Here is a 23,786-nt window from a genome sequence, read left to right as displayed (position 1 = left end):
ACACGAAGGTATTTTCAGCAATAGCTTCAGATTTTCCTCTACCTCAAGCTCTCCTGTAATGCATTCTGAAATTCTGTAATGCTTTTTATGTTCATCAGAGTGCTGGCCGATTTTGCTATGCTTCCCAAACCCCAAAAGATTGTCTTCTATCTAGTTCTTTTGACAGGATTTACAGCCAAAGTTGCTCTGAAAATTAACACTTCAAAGGAAAAATAATATAAAAAATTACTCAGAGCAGCAGTTCATGCAGTAGCAGAGTAATTATGTGGAAGATGTTTACAATCACTCTTTTTGTGTGCAGATGACCTTATGGGATAGCACAAAACTACTTAATTTTAATCTTCTTCCAGACAAACAGGAACGTGAAGCAGTAAACCAGGATAAGGATGTTGATTACAATTTAGATGTGAATGAAGCTGAATCAGAAACAGACAAGCAAGCAGCACTTGCAGGGATTGAAAATGGTAAAAAAGAAAAACCCCAGTTTTAACCTTAATATCACATGCTGAAAATGTTAAGATCATATTTTGCATGGTATCCTGCAGCAAGCTATACCTAGCTAATTTGTTTGTTTTTTAAACTTTCCCTCATGTTTACAGTGTGACCTATTTTCTGTATAGCCCCACTGAACCTACTCTTTAGTGAGGGGTGTGGTATCTGTAACTTTACTGTACTACACAGTATTTAACAGTCCTTACAAAATTTCTTCTGCGTTTCCTAGATAGAACTTTCTATATGAAGAACTGCTGCCTCTTAGAGATTTCTATACCTTTTTCTTTTTTTTCCCTCATTAGCTCAAAACCCTGAAGATCTGAAGAACCACTTACCTGACCATGGTGAAGGACAACAGAAGTCGTGAACAAAGGAAGCTCACGATGCAACTGAGTCACCTCTTCATCCAAATGCAGCAATGATCCAAGCAAAGTGATTTTAGAAGATTTTGATTATCTTCTAAAGACTTGACTATGGGCCCAAAAAAAGTAGTATTTTGTGAGGTTTCAGTACTGCTGCAGTGGGGAAAAGATGTAAATCTCTGGTGGTTTGTTTCAAAGCAGTTTGGCCTCTGCAATGACTTTCTCCTTCCTATCAATGATAAAATTGCAATCAGGTGGCAATAAAGGTAGTAACTTTGAATTTGGCTACTTTGTATAGTCATACTACAGTAAGCGTGTGCGTGGATTGGTGGTAGATGATGAGCAGTCCTCTGCCAAGGATGGATCTCTCCCCTGAGCAATGCACAGTATCCCCAGCTTAGTTTTAAGAATTTAAGAAGGAGTTCTGTTACTGTAACAAAACACGGGAAGGATGAAAACCAGTCCATGCTGCAAACTACCCTTGTGCCTTTTCTGGCACCTTTTTACTTCAACACAGACTGAGAAGGCACAACTGTAGTCCTCAGATACTATGCAGAATGCTATATGGACCTGGGCCTCTAAATTAAATTCCTAGATTACACTCTTGAGATGTGTTCTTCAAAGTTAAATCCAAAAAGGAGTCCGATGATAGCAGCTTCTTGTTAAGAGATTTGAAGATTTTTCTGAAAGCTTTGTTGGATTCCACAAGGTCAGTACTACAATTTGATTAGCATTACCGTGCACAAATTAAGTGTAAAAATTCAAACTCATAAACTTTTCATGACAGAAGCCCTCTGACATAATTTACTGCAAGTACCATTTATTTACTCCATCCAGCCACTATCTTCTGCAAAAGACAGGAATGCTGAGATTGCCTTGTACAACAGCAATCTCAGCTGTTCAACGTGACTGATCTTCTCTGCTGGACTTCTGACGGAGGTAACCAGACTATGCATTTAGAGGACACCATAGTGTCTTCCACAGGTAAAGCTTCAATTGTTGTGAAGTCCTGTGTTAATCACAATGTATCGCTTTGTTAATGTTCTTCAGTCTTTTTCTTTTCTGTAACTTGTTAAATGTAAACTAAAAACTAGTTTACTTGCAGCATGCTAGAAATACCCTCTACTTGCCCCTAAGGCACCCTTAACTGCAGTCCAACCACTATGTATATAGCCAGCTGGTTTGAAGAAGTTTTTGTATTTATCTGCTTCTGAGACCAACACCTGGTTTGGAGCATTCTTGGTGAGTATGAACCAACCTCTGTCGTGACAGCACAGCAGCAGACAGCTGTGACTAACTTGCCAACCAGCATTCCATTTAAGAAAACACAAATTTATCTTTGCTTTCCATTAAAGCACTTAATTTTGTACTCCTTTTCTGGTGTGTAGTTCTTCAGTGTACTAGTTTATAGCTGCTGTACCTTAAGGTATCTATATATGCAAGTGGAAGGCTGGCTCTTTTGTGTATGAAGAGTATTTGTTGTCATCAAGTGAAGGTCAGAGTTGAAGACAAATTATTTCTATTAAGCCTAAACACAGAAACAATTCACTAACAGTTTTTCACCATTTTAGTATGACCTAACTGGTCATACAACAGTCAATGCAGCTACAACAGCCAATGCAGCAGGAAAAACAAATGCTTGTAAGCAGGAGAGAAGAGGAACAAGCATCTGTTCTGACAAGTACTGGGAAACTCAGGTTATTGCGATTTTTTTTGCAAATAATGACAAAATCATCAACTTTGATATTAAAGTGTTTACCCATAATTTGGATAAAAATATTTACCATTTTCCTAGGATTTAATCTGTAAACAATTATGCAACTGAGATTGAAGTTGATCAGGAATTTAATATTGATTGTTAAAAAGCATATATTCTAACAGTAAAAAATAGACAGTGAAACATTATATTCAAGTTGAATGAATAGCTTTACCAGTATCAAGTTAAAAACTCCAAAGCATTAAACACTTTAGGGTAATTAATATAGTACCAGAGAGTTATTTTAAAACTAATTGTTTTGGCTATGCATCTGTACATTTTTGGGCTTCTCCTAGCCAACTGGATGTTGTCCTCCATAAATAAGGCCACCTCTGTACAAAGCACACTTGCAAACCTCTGAGGGCAAAGGGTCTGAAAACCTGCATAAAAGCAATGTTCAAAAGCATGAAGGACTACAATATTATTCACAATAACTTCAAGTGCTTCAATCTAACTTGGGTGGTAGATTACTAGTAGGCAAGAGGCCTGTATGTCTACTGTATAGAATTTTAGAATTAAAAGACCTTTAGTTGAACAAGAAATTAATTTTGGAACTGTGGTGTACATAGTGTTGTCTCTCTTAAAACTGGAATTTTAAGTTGTGTGAGGCATTACTACTTTTCTCTAATCATCTTGTTGCTATATTAGCACCTTTGTTTTGTTTTCTTTACAACTAAACCTGATCCATTTTAGGTAAGCATTTAAAAGTAATCTGCTCTAGTGTATTGATGTTATTCTGTAGAATTTATCCGGTTCTAATTGTAATGAAAATGGGAAATATTATTATTGCCATTTTCTTGGTTCCACAAGTCACATGTAATTTGCATTCTCTTGCTGCTTGCTTTGGAGAAATAACAAAAGGCTGTCCTTGACCTACTGTCATGTAGTTCAGGATCTTAAAGATGGGGAAGATTTTGTGGCTTTACAAGAAGCCAGGTGAATGCTCAGTGCCATTTTACATCTACGTATTCCAGGCTTTTTATTCCTTTGGCAGCTATATGGAAGCATTCAAGTATATTAATGATAATCATGAGCAAACATGTAATGTGATATACCATCTCCTTAGTAGAGAATTTGGAAAAAAAACCTGTCTTCAGGACATTACTTCTGCTTATTTCAGGAAGCTGCAAATTGCTGGAAGACAAGTGGGTTTTCCACTTCAGAGGTTACTCATTGTTTTCAAGCTCTAGCTTGGCAGTGCTGCTGCTCAGGGGATGAAGCTGAAGTGGTATTAATCCACAGGTGATTAAAATCAGGTGATCAGATTAACACCAAAAAATATGGTGTTGTATGGTCAATATGGACTTACAAGCTCATCCCTGTGGTGGAAGTCACCCTACACCAAAATGGAGAATTTTCCTGTCCAGCAAAGGATTTGCTTGTATGGTCTGACTTGGCCAGTGCCAGGTCTGCTTTTTGAACATTTTTTCCTTGCTACAACACAACAGCTTACCTCCATAATTTCACATCTGAAAGCTTGGAAGGCAGAACTATTCCATGAAGGAATAAGATAGGTTTGCGGATTCAACTATTTTGGATATTTATACCTGTAAATTACTACATAACACAGTAGGATCCAGTGGCCCCATTGCAGTCAAAAATACAGAATAAAGACCATGCAAGTGTAGCAATCATTCGTTTGCAGCAGCAAGTACTAGGATTGTAATAAAGTTACAGAATGGGTAAATAGTGCCTGCTACAATGTCTGCAGTGCAGATTCTCCAGCGCTTCGAGAACAAAGACAAAGGAACAAATTCAAACTAGGAATCACTCACTTACTAGCTAAATGACCAATTTCATTGTACTCGATCTCTGTAAAGATTGTTTTAGCTTGGAGGATGTGGTGAGAATAAACCCCCAGCATTTCTCTACTTGCAAAGTGAGCAATTCTGATACAATTAAGCAAAAAAATAGAAACTCAAAATCTCTCCAAGTGACTTTGTTAAATGCAGAATTGCAGTAGCTCTGCTGTGCACATCAGACATGAGGCTCTACTGCATGATTTTTATTCAGTTCCTAACCCACCACTTTGTAAGAATGCATTAGTAACAACTATTTTTGATCAAAATCTGTAATAATATCAACTAAGATACAATGTTCTTTAATAATAGTTAAAATCAGCTTACAATCCAATAAACTTTATACAAACCACTTTAAAACAGCAGTTGTCATTCAAATCACATAAAGGCAGCAGACTATAGATATTCCACAAAACGGTACTTTTATCCTGGATGTCCCTCGTCGTCCGAGTGCAGCACTAGTTACTCTCTCTCCTAGAGCTGGTATCTGCTACACAGATACTCTTCAGGTATGCTAACAAAAATCTCTTGTCCTTCAAACAAGCTTCACAACTGGGAAGTATTTATGAGGAGAGAAGTCAAATTCGGGAGGAACCTATAAAGAAAAGATTTAAAACATTAGACAGCAGTACTACTGCATTTCATACTCATAATGAGAACAATCTGAAGAAAGAAAAAAAAAAAAGTAAACATCAACTGATTGAAAAAAAATAGTCCTTGTGGTAGCCAGCACTCTCATGACTTTGTTCCCACTATTGAAGAATATCCTTATTAGTCTATGATGTCCCACATGCATGTCCCAACTTCTTTTCTCAAAACATTTATAGGTTAGAATTTTTCATATTTAGGTAACTACAACAAACTATTTCCAGAGGAAAAATAAATTAAGTTACTTTCCCTGTTCTTAGCATGTGCTCATTTGGCTTTCAAGAGATCTGTGGTGGTATTACATAGAATTAGATTGTCAACTAATGTTGGGAAATTGCCAATCACTGAATCCAGCCTTTATTACTATATTTTACATTCAATTGAGCAGGAATTTCCTTACCTTAGAGTCTTTTTTATGGCCTCCGGCCAGCAGCTTCATGACCACAATATTGGGTTTTGCAACTTTTAGAATTCGATTGACCTAAACACAAAACAGAAAGAAATCTTCAAGTCAAAGCATTTGACCCCACAATTATTTAAAAGATAATACTGTAATGTTTACATACTATTAGCAATACAGCAGCTCTCTTAAAGGATCAGTTTAGCAGAGATCAGACTGTATTGGATTTGCTTTTAAGTACAACAGCTGAATTAATTAAATTTAATGAAGGGTGTCTTTGTTAATGAAGTTTGATAAAAACTATTTTAATAGTCACTTTTTAAAAAATTCAACAGACCACGGAAACCACAGCTTTAACAATTCTTTAACAAAAACACGGGAACTACAGCAAGTTCTGTGGCACTCATGCAAGTAAGCGTACAGATAGATTCCAGGCGTCTAATCTTTAACATAGCAACACAATAAGAGGAACTCCTGTATGAAACTGGGGCTGTTTTGCATGGAAGTGCTCTGGACGTATTCCAAACTACCTCTTAACTATCTTGGCCTCAGATAGCTCACATGGGAGTACCACCAGGATCCAGAGAGGAGAAAGTGATTCCTAAATTCTCAGGAGGACTTAATCCTGTAACTATTCTTAACCTGCTTAGAGTTGACAGAAGAAGCATCCTTCTTGCTCCAAAATACAGTCATGGACACTTAAGGTTTTAGGCTGCGCACAAAGAGAGAGAAATTCCTACCCATGTTTACAGCTTGGTGCTGAAAAAACTGCTCCAGGGAACAAGTACCAGACTCAATCCTCTTTTCATCCTAATGACATTCAAACCTATTTTCCCCACCTCTCAGGAGTCCATCCGAGTTACTAGATGCCAACTAAGTGCAGCAGGCATGTTATCACTGTCTGGTTTAAAAGCGCTGTGCTTTTACAAAGAGGCTAGAAGGGAACATGCAAGGAAATAAGGTGCTATCCAGCATCTTGTGTCCTCAGCACAGAGAGCTTTTTTAACAGTGAGGACAACTTCACTACAAGCTAGCTGATGTACTGAAAAAGACTGCTGTGTAAGATGCCGCCACTCGCCACTGTCTACTCCTTAATCAAAGCACTCAGCTTTGCTCAGCATTTTATGAAGTACATTTTGGATCTCAAGAAGATCCAGCTCAAAACAACCACTATTTCAAGCAAATACTCATTTTCTTAATATTTCAGTCTTACCTCATTGTCTGGATTTGGAATATTCTCAAGAATCATTTTAGCTTGCTGGTAGTGCTTGCTAGCTGCCATGTAGAGATCTGATGACTGAGGAGGTGGGCTGTACTTATTTAAATCAGACATTTCCTAGTGTGTTACAGAAAAAAATAAATACATGTTAAAATATATAAAATTGAAATTTAAAATTGCCAGGTGATTATTTTTATTACATTACTATAGTCAAGAGAAGAGTTATGTCAACTAAATACTATTTTAAAAATCAAAACTGAAGTTAAAAACATTTATTTGAAATGGCAAAACCCAAGTGACAGCTGTAAGCTTTCTTTTTGCCTCTGGTAGTTGTTTTACCAGGACTAAGAGTGCTAATAGCAATCAGCCATCTCTCAGGAGCTTACATTTAGCCAGCAGAGAAAGACCGGAGACCTTACTTGACGCATTCCACAAGATTCTTTATTTCATGCAAAGGGTGGTCAAGCAGCATCCCCAGAGACAAAGGGGAGACAGTCATATTTATAGGTTCAAGGGGGATTGCAACTACAGCCAATAGAAAAGTTAAGATTGGATGCTGGTTTTTGTCTAAGTCAAAAGTTCTAAAGGTGAACTGACCAATTACACAAACTAATTTCTAACCAATTATCTTCCAAAGTGTTAAGAGAGTGACCAAATTCTTAAGGAATTTGGTATCTAGGAGACCTTATCTATTATAGTAAGTTCCAGGGGCCAGGGGAAGATGGTTTTGGATGAATTGTATCATCCACAGACAACTCCTTATTCATAATGGCCAACAATGTAACATGAGAAGCCAGGTTGTGGCTTGGTAATTCAGATTGGACATTAGGAAAAAAAGAAAAAAAGAGTAACAACACCCTCAATCAGTTATGCTATGACTTAGAAGACCAGAAAAAAAGTAACTGGATCAGGTTTAACCAAAGAGGCTGGAAAATCTCTAATGTTGATTTTTTTCAGATTTGGCTAGACAAAGACAGAGGCAATGTGATTTATAATGCTACTTCAAGGAGGAGACTGGACAACACAAGCCTCCACTGGTCCCTTCTGAACACCACTCAAAATTAACTTTTTTATTTTTCCATTTGCTTGCTGTGCTAATAAAAAAATGCTGCTAGAATTAATCACAGCCAAGAAGTCTGTTAATAGACTTCCAAGAGATTTTTACTTTCATGCAAATCAACAGAAGGATCTTAAACTGCCATATCACATCAATTTCTAAACATCTAAGCATCTAAGTTAAAAAGACTTCAATGCAATATATCTTTCTTGCACAAAACTAAAGCTAGAAGTCTTTGCCATTGTGATGTAGCTTCAATGTGAACTTTTTACTATGGCAATGATATTTAAAACAGGTGAGTAAATGACTTCTATAAAAGCATGGGCAGCACCATGTTTGAAGATTACTCACTTTGAATTGCAGGTAGTGCACTGGAGGTGGTGTTATAACACTGTTGAATGGAGCAAATCTGTGCTCATATCTAACTTGCTCACTATCCAGTTCAAACTTAGGTTTTCTTACTTTGCCATCCATGTCAAAGGCAATCATTGTCTAAAAGAAAAGGATAGAGTAAACAGCATTAGCTTTATGTAATATTTTGCTGTAAGGAAGTTCAAAAATATGATTTAGCTATAACTGGAAGGATAGAAAAACTGTAGAGGAATTTACCATAGAAAATGATAAATTTGAACCTAATTTCCAGTGCCACTACGAAGAAAGAAGGCATGCAATGTATGCAGAATCCCTATTACAAAAAAACTGAAACAAATAGAACACAAATAAGTTACCTTGTACATCCCAGCGCACATATTTTGGTATGCTTGACTCATGGTGATCTCTCTGCTGAGAGGGCGAACTGCAAATTTTACATAAAAATACATTTTTTTCATTCAATGTAAGCACATGTATTAATTTCAGATCAAAGGAGTTCTCCCGAATTTCTATAAAGTCACATAACTCTCAATTATATTTTAAAATAACTGAAGGATACAAAGCCCAGACATGCATTTCTGCTCACCTGGCTCCTAGTTACATAAAATACCTCAGCACACACTTAACAGTCACAAGAACATGATTCTGCTCTCAAATACTCTCACGGAATAAACTGGTCAGTGGTATTTCCATCACACTATAAAACACTGTACAACAGCCTTAAACTTACAGCCTATACACAAGAGGCCTAGCCTAGTTCAGGCATCTTTTTGACTTCTAGGGCTAAAAAGTTAAAGCACTTTTTCTCCTAATAATTCTGACAGCATTCTTTTGAATTTCCCTTTAGTTTTCAGTGTTGAATTAGTGTCAAGCTGCCCAACACTTGGCACCTCAAGTACATTAGTAATTTTCTGAACTTCAAGACAAGGGAATGTAGTTGATATAATTCTGAGCTGTTCATACACAATTGTTTATTCCCCTTCAAAAAATGGCAAGGAAAAGAAAGGGAAACTCACCATTGGAAAATTAAGAAACATGCTATAGGAACTTCTAAAGCCAAATAGGAATTACATAAATATGCTGGAAGTCTAGTGTTTGAATCTAGTTACAATCTCTAAAAGCATAATTTTGCAAGAACTATAAACTCTAACACATAACACAACTGATGAAAGTATGAATATAAATGAGTTTGTGTTTTTCTGCAAGATCTATTTGAAAGTACAAAACTAACTAAATAAGTAGGAAATTCTTAAGAAGGTTTACATTCAGCCTTCATAAACATTAGGATATTTTTCCTAGCCATATCAGTGTTAGCTGATTTAAATTTTGAATTTTAACTCTATGTGGCTGCATAAAAGGGAAAAAAAAGAAGTCTTGAGTTAACACTCTACACCTAGATACCTTTCTTCTTCTTCTTTGTTTTCTTACTACTACGGCCTTTCTGTTGTTCCTCCATGATCCTCTCCTCTGCCATCTGAGAGCTGTCAGCACGGCTCAGCGTTGACATCAGCCAGGCATAGAGGAACTCGGAGAGGTACCTGCACACAAGTGGCATGGAGCTGTTACAGGCTGCAGCGCAGCACGCACTCGTGATGTCTGAGCACCAGGGCACGTGCTCCAAGAGGTCAAGGACATGTCTTAGCAATGGTCATGGGCCATGAAAACTCCGTGTTTTGTATGGCTGGAATCAACACATTGGTCTACATTTGTGTTCTGGTTCAGAGTCAATCATAAACAGCTCATGGTATGCAAGCTTCTTACAGATTTACTGAGTGAAGTCTAAGCTTTTTATTTCAAAACTCCTATAAAATCAATTTTTTCGAGAACTCTTCACCAGGCAAATGAAGTGGGTTTTTTCAGTGATACTATTAATACCTTTTTTACTTGTGTTGTGACTTGTTAGTCTGAGAAACAAGGTAACTACTGGCTTTTTCAAGCATTAAAAAGCTGTGAATTATTACATAAAGGGGCCAAGCCCACAGACATACAACATCTATATGCAGTTCTTTCAGAGTTAAAGAATCGACTTTAGGCACATTTTTTAGAAAGCAGAAGTGAGTCCAATAAATATCTTACTTGACATCAAATCAAAAGGAACAGGGAAAAAAAGCCACCCAGATTTGGAGCATAATAAAAATGTAGTAATAATTATAAAAATTTTTAATCAGAAAAAAAATTACTGAGAAATTTGAATTTCATTTGCACATTACCTCTCAGAAACTGCTTCTTTTTTTTCTTCATTTAAGAAAGCAAGCAGTTGACATGACAATTCTAACTAAGAGTGGTTTTATTAAAATAGTAGAGGGGAATATGGGCAGGTAAAAAAAAATACTGTCTCATACAAAAGCTGGTATTGAGTTACTACTTGAAGAATATTGCCATCTTCTGGTAACTTCTGGAATATTAATTTTCTCACTTAATACTTAATCCACTGTTGAAACAATACAGAAAAGCAATGCATTGAAGTTTGTGTCATTTGAACTGTTTTAATTTTTCAGTAAGAAGGCTTATGGCTTACATAGGAATGTCTTGGTAGTTTAAAAAAAATAAAAATATTAATATTTTGGCATTAACTACAAAACTACAAAAAATAATGAATGTGAATGGAAGTGGAAAAATAAAAGTATTCTGTCTTTAAATAATGTCATTTTCACTGAAGGTGGAAGATGTCTCTTCAAATATACCCCAGATAAGAAGTTAATTTTAGCTAGTCAACGTTCAGATTACAGTCATGACTTAAAACTTTGCAGAACTTTTCCAGAATGCTAGAGATCAGTAAGACTATTGATCCTGATACTACAAAGACAGAAAAGAATAAAGGAAATTGCTTTTCTCCTGCATGCTCTTGTCCACCAAAATCAGCACACTTTTCTTTCATTGTCAATAGAAGACTGTGCCAAAAAGCTAAACAGAGTGAGAATTACTATTTCTAGGGGAAAAAAAACCTACACTATTTAGCAAGTCTAAAAAACTAGAGACCAAGGGATTTTTTTCTCAGCTTGTAATATTACAAAGAGGTAAACCAAACACAATGTTGATCAAGCATGAGGTCATAAATCATATTTGAAGTCCCTCCTTCAAATATGTGTAATTACAGCTCTCTGGGAGCATCCCTCTTTGAAGAGCTGTCAATAAAGCATTTTCTTACCAATAGATGTAGTAATATTCATGCATACTGTAAAGTTCTAACTCGAAGCCACTGAGAAGATACTGTATCATAATACGAAGATTATGATATAGGACCCAGGTGCCCAAGCAAGCCAAATGTTGCCTTTGTGGTTCCTGCTTCAGTAACATGCTATGAAGCGCTGCATCTACTTTCTCTGCCTGTTGGGGAGAAAAACAACAAAACACAACCTCAAAGTAAAAGACAGAGGAGAAAAAATATTTGACTGAAATAACATCCCAAGCCATAAATAAAATCTTAACCAAATCCTAACAAATTGGGTCAGTAAATTTATGCTTCAGATTACAAGATGGAAATAGGTTTAGAACTGTCAGAAAACTACCTAAGAAAAACTACCTTCCCTACTTAGGGAAAAATACCTAAGTAAATTCTACTGCACAGAACAAAAATATTCTATATAGTAATATAGCAAGAACATTAGATAGGTAAAATTGGTAATTTTTAAATGCATTTGTATAAAGATCATTAGCATGCATAAACTCAAAACCCATTACATGCTGTTGAATATTGCTCTATAATAAGTACTTCTCTTTTTAAAAAAAACCTAGCTGCATTGAAAAAATAAATTTATAAGCTTTATATGCAAGAAACACACTGTGTTTAACCAGAGTATCTAAACATTGCTAAGACCGACTTTGTCTTAAGAAGCAAGTTGTACGGAAGACAACTGTTCACAGCTGGACCATCATCAGTAATCCTAAACAGAAAAATCCATATAACCTGCTACAAAATTAAAAGAACAGGCTTCAGCTACAGTACTGCAACAAACTCAAACCACCTTGAAAACAGCTGGAGCACACAAAATCTCCTTCCAACTCCATGTTCCTCAATTGTTCTCCTTGCCATATACATCTTGGGAAGTATTTTATTATTATGTGGCTCTCATTGCTGAAGAATCATATTTCCAGCAAGAGAAAATATATCTTTTTCTTCTCATCTCTCACCATTCTTGAGAGATGTCCAAAATCAGTTGGAGCACATATTTTTTTTAAAAATATACCTGGAAAGAAACTTTGCTGGCTTGCTGCCTAGGACATTACCTCATCCTGTAGTGTGGCAAATTCCTCAAGGATGTGACCCAGTTTATCTCTCTGACGAGCTCTGTTGTGTCCATGGATTTGAATCAGACTACAGAATGGCTGAAAGAAGCAAAGTGCAATTTTAAATTATCAATGCAACTTTGAAACTACAGGAGAAGTACTATAATGTCTATTTAGGCACCTGGTTTATACATCTGTATTAGGAGGTGGGTCCCTTAATACTCCCTACAAAGTGCAAGTTAGCAGGAAAGCAAACTCTCTGGAGTGATGCAAGAGCCAACTTCCCTGTACACATGTTGATGTGAGATTGAGTCAGTATTATAAAGGTCATTAGAGCAAAATGCTTGGGTATTGGGTAAAGAGGTACTTCTTATGCCTAAATCCATGTGCCCAGGTGGTTAAGGTGGCCAATGGCATCCCAGCCTATATCAGAAACAGTGTCCAGCAGGACCAGAGCAGTGGTTGTCCCTCTGTACTCAGCACTGGCCCAATCTCAAATCTCGTGTTCATTTCTGGGGCCCTCACAACAACACAGACATTGAGGGGCTGGAGTGTGTCCACAGCAGAGCAATGGAGCTGGGGAAGGGTCTGGAGCACAAGTGCTGTGAGGAGCTGCTGAGGGAGCTGGGGCTGTTTAGCCTGGAGAAAAAGGAGGCTTGGGGGAGACCTAATCACTCTCTACAACCACCTGAAAGGAGGTGCAGCCAGGTGGGGCTCATCTCTTCTGTGAAGTGACAGGACAAGAGGAAATGGCCTCAAGTTGTGCAAGGGGAGGTTTATACTGAATATTAAGAAAAAATTTCTTCACGAAGAAGTTTGTCAAGCATTGGAACCAGCTTCTCAAGAATGTGTTTGAATCACCATCTCTGAAAGTATTTAAAAGATGTGTAGTCATGGCACTTAGGGGCATGATTTAGTGATGGACTTGGCAGTGTTGGCTTGGACTCAATAAGCATGGAGGTATTTTCCAACCTAAGTAATTCTGATTTTAAGATTTTCATTGTGCCATATTCAACAACAGAATATTTTAAAACCATTTAAAAAAACCTGAAACTGGACATAATGTAAAAATAATTTTGTTTTTATTAGTGCTATGCATTTGTGACATCAAACTACTCTGTAAAGAGGAAGTAGATGCAGATTTCTTAAAAAGTGAAATGTTAAATAAAAATCTGGAAACAGTAGAAAAACCAGCAATAATTACACTGGCTTTTTAAAAGGCATTACCAATTTAAGATGGCCAACTTCTTCAATTTTACCTTCATGTCACGTGTGCTAAATAACTGGTCTCATTTTCAAATGGATGTAAATCTGCCAAGTGCTCTCACACACATACATACTCTAATTGGAATGAACACTTACCCGAACACAATGTGTCACAAAGGAATCAATGTAGTCTTTTGCCTGGTGGTTATTATAAAGACAACACCTAAAAAGGAAATATCCATGTAAATACATACTTTTCATAAATGCCACCAGTCTATGTAGAATAAAACAAGAAACATGAGTGCAGCAACAGCAACTGACTCCTACATAAGCACTAAGTACAAAATAGATGTTTTTGGTACATTTGACATTGCCCTCGTTAAGATTTTTTCATCATACATGTAAACATACAAGTACAGTCAAGATCCACTTACTTTGGAGAAAGTACTGGAGGACTGACGAAAGATCTTAAGGCATCTTTTACCATGTCTTGCATGAGGTGAGTGCCAAACACCTTCTTGTTATCTACTAGGAAAGTTGTCTAAAAGTAAAAATATGTTTTTAGAAACATGTTTTAAGATAAAAGTACTGCTCTGGATAGCACTAGAAATAATAGAAAGCTCTGGCAATACCTTTTTATATATAGGAAACTTGTAAGATTACTTAAAGAATTAAAATGGTTCAACTAAGCCCAAGGTTGAAGACTCAAGTATTGACATCTGACACCTCTGTGGTATTCCCAGGACACCAAAAACAGTTCTATTACTAGTATAATAGAGTACATGCAAAATTGTTTGATGTCTTGGACTTTGACGATGATAAATCAGACATTTCTGAAGATTAGTGTAAAACATGTGCCTTCTCTGGAGGCAGGTAAGGGTATAACTCCAGACTGCTGCTGACATTTTTCAATCCCTATGGATGCTACTGCTTACATCAGTCATGTCTGTACTCATTTAAGTTCCCTCCATTAGTGCTGTGTCTCTTTCTTACATGGTTCTTCAGCAGCTGAAGAAAAAAACTCTGCTGTCAGGCACCCACCAGGATTACACAAACCAATGCAGTGGAAGGTGAGAACACACACACTATGAACACTTTTTACTTGCCATAGTTATAGCCCATTGGCTCTATATGTGGTTTAATAGGGATCTAATGTAAAGAAGTTCTGGCATCTAGGGGCACCCTATTAAAATCAAAAACTCCTAGAAGGAATTATTCATTAAGAATTAATGAATGTATAATGCACTTTCAAGGTAAGAGAAGCAGTGAGAAGAGATAACCTGTTCTGCACCAACCATCAGTTTTACTGTTGTAGCAATAGAAGCAGTCTATACATGAAGTTCTGGCCAAACAGGGAGATGAATACAAATACCAGCCCCAAAATGGCACAGCACATGGAGAGCAGTATAAAAATGTGTGTACAGGCACAGCTTTATAGTGGAGAAAAAAAATAATTAAATGCCTTCTGTTTTAATTATCATGTATTAAAATGATTTAAAAATTACTTAAAAAATTAGATCAGAACATAAGCCTTCATATGTAGAATCACAGAATAGTTTCCAGTAGAACAGATCTTAAAAGATCATCTCATTCCAAACCCCTTGCTATGGGGAGGGACACCTTCCTGGCCTTGAACACTTGGTGGAGCATTCACAACTTTTCTGGGCAACCTGTTGCAATGCCTCATCATCCTCATAGCAAAGCATTTCTTCCATAATACTTAAGTTTCATGAGAACCCTTTTTACCACTTAAACATTATTAACTTATATGCAATTAACTGAAATACTTAAAACAATAACAGGACTTTATAATGAATACAGAAGTATTTTATTAATAGACATAATTAGGACTTGCCTGTAACAGGGATCTTGAAAGAACACAGGGTGATTGCTCACTAAACTCACAGAAAAAGTCCTAATGCATATGAAGGAAAAGAAAAAATATATCAGGTTAATATACCAATTTATATATTTATAAATATATACCAAATAATTTTTACATACACACACTTTTACCTTTCCTAAACAAATATATACAACTGCATAAATGCACCCGTATTTTGTTTAAAAGCACACACAAACAGCATAGCTTACACAACTTGTAAGAAATAGACCATGCATAGCTTGAATGGAACAGAATATACTATGAAGATTTTCTGCAATTACTCATTACTTAACAAAAAGGTTTCTGAATTTTCAAATGAACAACCAGAAAGATGATAGTGCAGAAAAAATATACTATGAGACTGTTAAGATCATCATGTAGCTACACCAGGTATTGAATAAAACTGAGAACTGATTTTAATAAAATGACTGAAACCCACGTAAGGTTTAACTGGTACCAGACGCTTCATGCAAACATTCCTTTCATTAATTAACAGGAAATAGGAAGACAAAAAGTTTGATGTAACCGTATCTCTTTTATCAGTCAGTGAATGAATGGATACCAAAAAATATTTCAAGCATTTAAGTGTCTTCTAATAAATGTAGGCAGTAACTAAGAGTAACATCAGTTATTCAGGAAAGAATATAAGCAGGTGCTTAACTTTATACCTATTTAGGGAACTGCATGCTTAAACACCTAGTGCTGTCTTGTGTTATAGGCACATATGCCAAATACTGCTTAATGAATTTGAAAAAAAATCGGGCATATAGCAAAGACTTATGTTCTGATGCTGTAGACATAGCTCTTCAACCACAGAAACTTGCTTGGCTTTGCCACTAAGATGCATAATAATTTAATGAATTACAGGAAAAGTGAGAGGTTTGAGAGGAGATAAGGTCTTTGTCAAAAGAAGAAAAGTAGTAACTATCAGGAAGGATAATAAACTTTAAATTGTACCTACCAGTGAAAAAACACCAAATAATCAGTATGCAGTTTGCTCTCCAGTGCGCAAGAGCATGCATATATAGAATTATTTTTTGTCACATTTTCAGATTTCTGGCAATGAATAAGAAATACTCATGCTTACCAGTATACAGTGCAAATTAGTTAAGTTGACTACTTCACATACAGTTTTTATTCGGTCTATTAGTTTGGAAAAATAATTGACCATTTCTTCCCTTTTAATAATTTTTGCATAGCGGGGGAAAGTTGGTGGCAGCAGTCTCTGATTAACGAGTGGCTCAAACCCCATCATAATAGGATGATCTAAAGAAAGAGGCGAGAGAGACAGAGAAAAGCTGCATATAAGTTGTGTTTTCAATATACAAATCATGCAGTTAGCCAAAATGAATTCTTTAAGTGATAGTTAACTTCCTGAGACTCCAACAAATCCAACTAAGACAATGACGAGTCCTTAAAAAACCTCAAAACACACTTGTACAAACAGTGAAGTACTCTTTCCTATTTTAAAATGGCATATACACTGATTCTAAGTGCAGTGTACTTAAAAGTTCACATTCTCTCTGACTTTGAAACGACAGTATTGCTTTCAGGAGAACCACCACCTGGTAAAATAAAATTAAAATAAAAATTGAACAATGCAAATCTGTAACGACTTGCATAACAGATATTTTATTTCAAAGTAAATAGTGATTTCAATTTTTTTTTAAACACATAAAAATATGTACATTTATGAAGGAATCATATCCAGGAAAGGCAAAAATGGTGTAATTTGATACATACCTCCTTTAGTGGTATCATTCTGTGCCTGCATACCATGATGCAGTGAATTGTGTATGGCAGAGAGCAAGTCAGCTGCCTGAGTCATAAGTTTCTGTGCTTCTGCAACTGCACTTGTCTGAAAGGCAGGGAACAATTGTTAACATTACAAACCAACACATTTTGACTATCTAATTAATGTTAGTTTTAAAAAAAAGGGGCATTAAGATTCTGATATTCTTACACAACCAGTTCTGAAAAAAACTCAAACAACCCAACATTTTTGTATGGCAGCATTCTTTGTATTTTATGTATCAGTAGGTAAATTCAATGCTGTATATTTTGCTGTGTAAGGTTTTATGATAATTACAACTGAAAGTCTGGTATACAATACGTGAGAGTCTGCTTGGGGGAACATGTAGTTTTATACCTTTGCCTTAAAACATGAAGTTCGTTCCCCTCTCAGCAATTAGGAAATCTTATTTTCAAAAAACAGGCAAATTGTATGGAATGCTATTAAATTCCTCTTCTCAGACCAAAAGTGTCTAGATATAAATTCAGTATCATATGGAAGGAAAAGCTAACACACTGCCCAATATCAGTTAATTTCGCAGGAGGGGACTTGAACTCAAACAAGAAGTTTTGCTCATGTGAGTGAACATAAATATTTTTAAATGTTTTGTAATGAATATTGTGTTTTTCTGCAAGGCCGTAACAATGTCAGCTACTAGCTTTCCCTGTGTTTCGCACTTTGAACAAAAACTGAGTATTTGCCACTGTAAGGCTTTATTCAACACCTTCCCTCCATCCATATCAATTCAAATCTCCTGAATCTACACAGTAATTGCCTGATCTTAAAGAATGAAAAATAGGTACAGTAATTTCATGATTACAAGCCGTACTGACTATAAGCCGCATCTCCGGGTGTTGGCAACATTTCGTTCTTTGTCCATAAATAAGCCGCACCTGATTATAAGCCGCTCTGTCGTTCGCGGCGAGGACCCACGTGCAACAAAGTTGCCAAGTAGTAACAGAATCGCGGGATCGCGGGGTTGACTGGCTCGGCTCGGGCTGTGCAGGCACGGGGCTGCCGACAGGGCCGGGTGGCCCAGCTCGGCAGGGCCGCTTGGGGCCGGCCGCCACTGCGCTGGGCTCGCTTGCTCCAGCCCGGCGCTGCCCGGCGGTGGCAGGCAGGGACAGAGCCCGCCGGTGCCTGTGGCGGCGGCGGGTGGAGGGGAAGGAGCCCTCCTGCTCCCGTGGCGGTAGGCGGGGGTGGGAGCCCCGCCGCTTCCCCCCCGGGCCACGGATGGCAGCACGGAGCTCCCCGCCTCCCCCCCGCCCCCAACACTGCCAGCATGGAGCCCGCTGCACCCACCGCACAACAGAGTAACCAATTTGTAACAATCGCGAAATGCTGGGTTTTACTGGCAGGTGCTCGGCTCGGCACCCTGGCTGGCACTTCCGGGGTTGAAAATTTCAGAAAGTTTTTCACATATTAGCCGCTCTTGAGCGTAAGCCGCATTTCTGGGGTGGGAGCAAAATTTTAGTCAAAATGGTGCAGCTTATAATCGTAAAATTACTGTATTTCACAGGATTCCAATGCAAACAAAATGCGAAATGAACGTACCTCTTTTTTTGTAAATGCTATTAGGACAGTCAGTAGGACGCGGGTAAACTTGACTCTGCTGAAGACAGCTAAACATTGTTGATGCTGTAATAAAAGTATACTACTAATTACTAAGCAATAGGTATTGGATCATAGAATCATAGAAAATCCTGGGTTGGAAGGGTCCCAGAAAGATCATCCAGCCCAACTCCCAGCCCTGCACACAGGACCACCCCAAGTGTCACACCATGTGCTTGAGTGTTGTCCAGATTTTCCTGGACTCAAGAGTTTGGGTGTTGTGACCACCACCCTGGGGAGCCTGTTCAGTGCCCAACCACTCCCAGGGTAAAAACTCTTCTTCTAATATCCAACTTAAACCTTCCCTGACACAACTTCAGGCTACTCCCTGAGGTCTTGTCACTGATCACCACAGATGAGAGATCAGTGCCTGCCCCTCATGAAGAAGTTGTAATTGCAGTGAGGTCTGTCCTCAGTTTCCTCCAGGCTGAACAGACCATGTGCCCTCACCTGCTCCTCATACAGCTTTCCCTCAAGGCCCTTCATCATCTTCATGGCCCTTCTTTGGACACTCTCTAATACCTTAACAGCTTTCTTGTATTGTGGTGCCTGCAACTCCCAAGGACTCCTGCCCTCCCTGCACTAACTGCTGCACAAAATGCCTTGGCATGCCCTGTTTGCCAGCTCTTCCCCTGTGCTCCTGGATGTAACACTTTCTGGCTGCTTCTTATATGCATGGGTGTGATTATATCACATTTAAACGTCCCATTTACATCCATGAAATCCAGAAAAAAAGCAAACAATTCATTACTTCAAGTTCAACTTCTGGATCTCTCTCTTCTCCTTGTCGACTTCGAGTGCTCTGTAAGGTAAAGAAAACTAAAAATTGGAAAGGGAAGCTACTGATAAAATCACTTTGTGTTCTCTAAAATATACACCTGTTAAATAACCAAAAAAAAAAATCAGTTTTCAAACTAAAAATTTCTTAATATATAATCCAGGTACTTGAACAACTGTGCTATAGTAATAAGATCTAAATAAATTCTGCAAATAAGCAAGGACAGTGTATGAACACTTTACATTGTGTAAATGTAAAAGCTATGGTAAAGGAAAATGAACTTCTTTAACATTACATGGTATCTCTGCATAAAACCCAAAAGTTAAATACCTTCTGTGTCCCAGCCCAGTGTTACTTTCTACATCATGATTCCAGCTACTACTACTAGTGAAGCAACTACTAAAGAGTTTACAAATAAAGTCTGAAGATTTAGCTAGAAGGCAAACTAAAAACATGTTACAGAAACCATTATGGCAGTTCTTCAAAAACCCCACCATAATGACGCAAACCTCCTTCGTTCCTCATAATCCACCTCCCTTCCCCAAACCTATGTTAAGTACACCTGAAACATAATGGACAAGACAAACATGAAAACAATACCTTCACTCGTCTTTGCATGTCGTCCTCTACATCTTTCAGCATACCTGGAAAAAATCACAGCACAATTAAAAGCTGAGAAGCATTCCTAGACACACCTACACCACTCAGGGGAAAAGAAATTTTGAGGGGAAAATCAAACTTAAAAGTGCTTTACATATTCATTAGCCAAAGACTAGACAAAAAACAATCTTGTGAGTAATGGTGGGGATGTCTTGGAACAATCAAAAACCAGAATATGGACCAACTGAGGCAAAGCTGAAGAGTGCTCAAATTTTTCAAATGTAAATCAATGGAAAGCTCAAATACACATAAAAGAATTGTGCATTGAAAGATTAACATATGAACTTACGTATGTACCTAATAACATATGCATTCATAGCTGTAGAACTACTAGATTGCTTTTCTTTCTAAAGTATGTTTAGAGGACAGCAAATTGTGAGGAAAAAAAGCAGAACTCAAGCAATGCACTTTCCAGTGGTCTGTATCTATACCATAATGAGTTCATGCCTAGTCACTTTGTTGGCATATCTAAAAGCACTTCTTCTGTTTCTCAGGCACTTAACAAGACAGCTGAACCTTTTTTTCAAGCAAAAATAATTTGATCTTTTTACCAAGTCAGCTATTTCCACAAGACAAATAAAAAACTTAACAGCTGAGACTCCCAGCATTTAATCAGATGTCTCTGAAAGTAATCACATGCTCAAAAGAAAAAAGAGGCTGCTGGACAGATACAAAGAAAGCACAAACTGTACCTGTAACTCTAAGATCTGTCACACTATTGGCCATTTTAAATCCGTAAGTCATCGACTGAAAATCTTCCTAAAAACCACAAAAATCAAAGAAGCAATACGTAGTGAAATATAAAAGCTGTAGTTACATTTTCAGATTGGGGTTTGAGGTTTTCTTTTTGGTTTAGGTTTTTTTTGGGAGTTGTTTTCTTATTAGGTTTTGGGTGTTTTTGCTATTTTTTCTCTTTTGAAAGAGTGGTTGAGGCTCTGCATGGGTGTGCTTTTGTTTAATTCCATCAAGTATGAAAGTCCAGATTTATTCTACACAGCTGAATACACCCAGAATGAATACACTGAATGACTTTCCCACCCAAATCCAGCTTGAGGTAATAATTTTCTGCATAAATTCTTAATACCAATATGCCCTTCATATTTTCATCAAGTGACACCCTACCTAAATGTTACAAGAGCTATAGATGCAAAGTCGCATTTGATCCATTTTAGATATAGTCAGCAAGAGTGACTTGTCCTAGTTCAGAGGAAACAGAGATTGCTCTGAGCACAGAAAACAGGTCTCTGATCCCATTGCCAGATGGACACTTTAGACAAAAGACAATCGTGACTATCTAACACAGAAAAATAAAAAAATTAAACTGCAAGAGAACCACAATGGAAACAGATTTCAAATGGTTAACTACAAGACTTGCACTGCTTCTTGAGTAAAACATTTATGGGGCTCCAGTATTTAAGGAATGCCTTCACTGCAGAAAACTGCATTTTAAAGACATCCTGTCTAATACTTTTAGGATTGCTATTCCTACAGTATCCTCAAATGAAACACTAACAAATGACACTAATACATTGTTCTACTTGCATTATGGTATAATGTGGCATATTTAACCCCACAAGAGACAGGAAACACATACCTCCTCAAAAACAGCTGCTTTGTTAACCTTTTCTCTGGCAATATCGCAGATTTTTAGGATTCCAAGAGCAAAAGCCTTCATAGCAGGATCTTCTATGAAGTCTGGATTATGAATATAAAGGCAAGTGAATACTGTCTGTGCCAAGGAATGTCCTTCTAACCATGTTATCTGGAGAAAGAGAAATTAAATATTTTACTCATGATAGCCAAGCCCTCATTTTTATAGATCCCTTCTTTTTCCATTTTACTGCACTTCAAAGACTCATTAAAAAACTCCTCATCAAGGCACCCTTCCAAATACAAAAAAGGTCAAGTGAAGGTGTTTCAAGCCTAGAAATCTGGTGTTGGATAAACCACTTCTATACAGTTCAGGTCTAACCCCTGCGATTTAGACATGACATTATGTTAAGAGACCTTCTCATTTATAAACTTTCTTTGTATAAATGGTGAATGGAAAATGCAAATAACTATGAGACAAGTCACTAATGTTCTTCATGTTCTCTCTCTTTTACAACATAGAGCTTCTTTTCACAATTTCCTCTCTCTACAACTTTCTTATTTCTTTACCTACAGGGGAAATATTCAGTAACTTAAATTTCGATCTTGAAATAGCAAAAAATAAAGTAGAACCATATTTTTACTATCATCACTGTCCCTTTTGGGGACCAGGGTAGAAAACAAACGATGTTACACTGTATCAGATATACTATGATCTTTACATGTCTGACTAAATTGATTGGAAATGTTTCAAAAAATAATATTATTGATGTAATTTTAAAGTGTAACTGAAAATAATGAGTATAATTTACTGAGGAAATTAAAGCACAGAAAAAAATTACAATTAAAAAGTAACTGATATTCAACTTATTTCTTCTATAAATGGATTTATGGATTTATTTTCTTTCTTCTGTATGCTTCTGTAAGCTCAGTCAATTCTGGCTGTACAGAAAGGAGCAACAGAGTGCTACCAGCTGCTGCACACTCAGCTTCCAACAGTCAAACATCAATACACAGCAGGCAAACAGATAACATACATGTCTAAAACCAGAAACTATAAAACCTTTTAAAGGTTTCAAGGGGCTACCAGCTATCTTCCATATTTCCTATAGTAAAAGAATTAAAAATCAAAATTAAGCCTTTCATAATACACAATGAAATAACTCAATGGAAATTAAAATATATGTATGTATTTTCTGCTTGGGCAATCTTTTTTTTGAGTTCTTCTGGGGTTTTTTTTTGTTTTGTTTTGTTTTTTTTTAAGATGGATTAAAAGACTTTGAAAGCAAAACCATCTAACTTAAAGAACAGAAAAATGCTTACCAAACAGCAAAAACATGTGTCCATTATTCCTACCAGCTCAGGTGAAGTGAGATCCTTTATTTTAATGGTGCCATCCTTAGAAAACAAACAAACAAAAAAACCCAAACCTTAAATACTATGGAAGCATACAGGCAAAATACAACTTATAGTAATTTCACTATTACAAGCCGCACCATTTTGACTAAAATTTTGCTCCCACCCCAGAAATGTGGCTTACACTCAGGAGTGGCTAATATGTGAAAAATTTTCTGAAATTTCCAACCCCGGAAGTGCCAGCCAGGGTGCCAAGCCGAGCACCTGCCAGTAAAACCCGGCATTTCGCGATTATTACAAATTTGTTACTCTGTTGCACAGTGCGTGGGGCCGGCTCAGCGCCGGCAGCGCAGAGAGGCGATGGAGGTGGGGAGCTCCCTCCTTTGGGCAGCGCAGCCTGGGGGAGAGGTGGGGGGCTCCGTGTCGGCAGCGCAGGGGAGGGGAGGGAGGCAGGGGCTCTGTGCTGCCATCCCCGCGGCCTGTGGGGAAAGTGGGGGGCTCCCACCCCCGCCTGCCACCGCAGGAGCAGGCAGGCTCCGCCCCCACCTGCCACCGCCGCCGTGGGTGCTCGCGGGC

The 23,786-nt window shown here is 37.5% G+C and overlaps 2 protein-coding genes across 7 annotated transcripts in view; one reads left to right on the top strand and one right to left on the bottom strand.

The window, feature by feature from the left end:
* Window positions 1-2,228, top strand: part of GOLM1 (golgi membrane protein 1) — a 42,189-nt gene extending 39,961 nt beyond the window's left edge. For 2 of the 3 annotated variants that reach the window (XM_033085383.1, XM_033085381.1), the window contains 2 exons: window positions 351-464; window positions 795-2,228. In XM_033085383.1, the coding sequence (XP_032941274.1) occupies window positions 351-464; window positions 795-859 (179 nt within the window). In that variant the 3' untranslated portion in view covers window positions 860-2,228. The remainder of the gene's footprint in view (window positions 1-350; window positions 465-794) is intronic. The other variant, XM_033085382.1, reaches the window with a different exon arrangement.
* Window positions 2,229-2,681: 453 nt separating this feature from the next.
* Window positions 2,682-23,786, bottom strand: part of NAA35 (N-alpha-acetyltransferase 35, NatC auxiliary subunit) — a 29,368-nt gene continuing 8,263 nt past the window's right edge. For all 4 annotated transcript variants that reach the window (XM_033085380.1, XM_033085377.1, XM_033085379.2 and 1 more), the window contains exons 5-23: window positions 23,178-23,252; window positions 21,859-22,026; window positions 20,957-21,023; window positions 20,205-20,248; window positions 19,578-19,628; window positions 18,770-18,853; window positions 17,167-17,281; window positions 16,511-16,689; window positions 15,394-15,453; window positions 13,973-14,079; window positions 13,695-13,761; window positions 12,333-12,431; window positions 11,254-11,432; window positions 9,507-9,643; window positions 8,462-8,529; window positions 8,085-8,225; window positions 6,671-6,793; window positions 5,458-5,538; window positions 2,682-5,004 (exon numbers count right to left, since the gene is read on the bottom strand). In XM_033085380.1, the coding sequence (XP_032941271.1) occupies window positions 4,945-5,004; window positions 5,458-5,538; window positions 6,671-6,793; window positions 8,085-8,225; window positions 8,462-8,529; window positions 9,507-9,643; window positions 11,254-11,432; window positions 12,333-12,431; window positions 13,695-13,761; window positions 13,973-14,079; window positions 15,394-15,453; window positions 16,511-16,689; window positions 17,167-17,281; window positions 18,770-18,853; window positions 19,578-19,628; window positions 20,205-20,248; window positions 20,957-21,023; window positions 21,859-22,026; window positions 23,178-23,252 (1,905 nt within the window). In that variant the 3' untranslated portion in view covers window positions 2,682-4,944. The remainder of the gene's footprint in view (window positions 5,005-5,457; window positions 5,539-6,670; window positions 6,794-8,084; window positions 8,226-8,461; window positions 8,530-9,506; window positions 9,644-11,253; window positions 11,433-12,332; window positions 12,432-13,694; window positions 13,762-13,972; window positions 14,080-15,393; window positions 15,454-16,510; window positions 16,690-17,166; window positions 17,282-18,769; window positions 18,854-19,577; window positions 19,629-20,204; window positions 20,249-20,956; window positions 21,024-21,858; window positions 22,027-23,177; window positions 23,253-23,786) is intronic.

The sequence above is a fragment of the Catharus ustulatus genome, chromosome Z, assembly GCF_009819885.2.
Source record: "Catharus ustulatus isolate bCatUst1 chromosome Z, bCatUst1.pri.v2, whole genome shotgun sequence".
Lineage (NCBI taxonomy): Eukaryota > Metazoa > Chordata > Aves > Passeriformes > Turdidae > Catharus > Catharus ustulatus.
The sequence above is the reverse complement of the archived record's forward strand: the minus strand, read 5'-3'. Positions and strand labels throughout refer to the sequence as shown.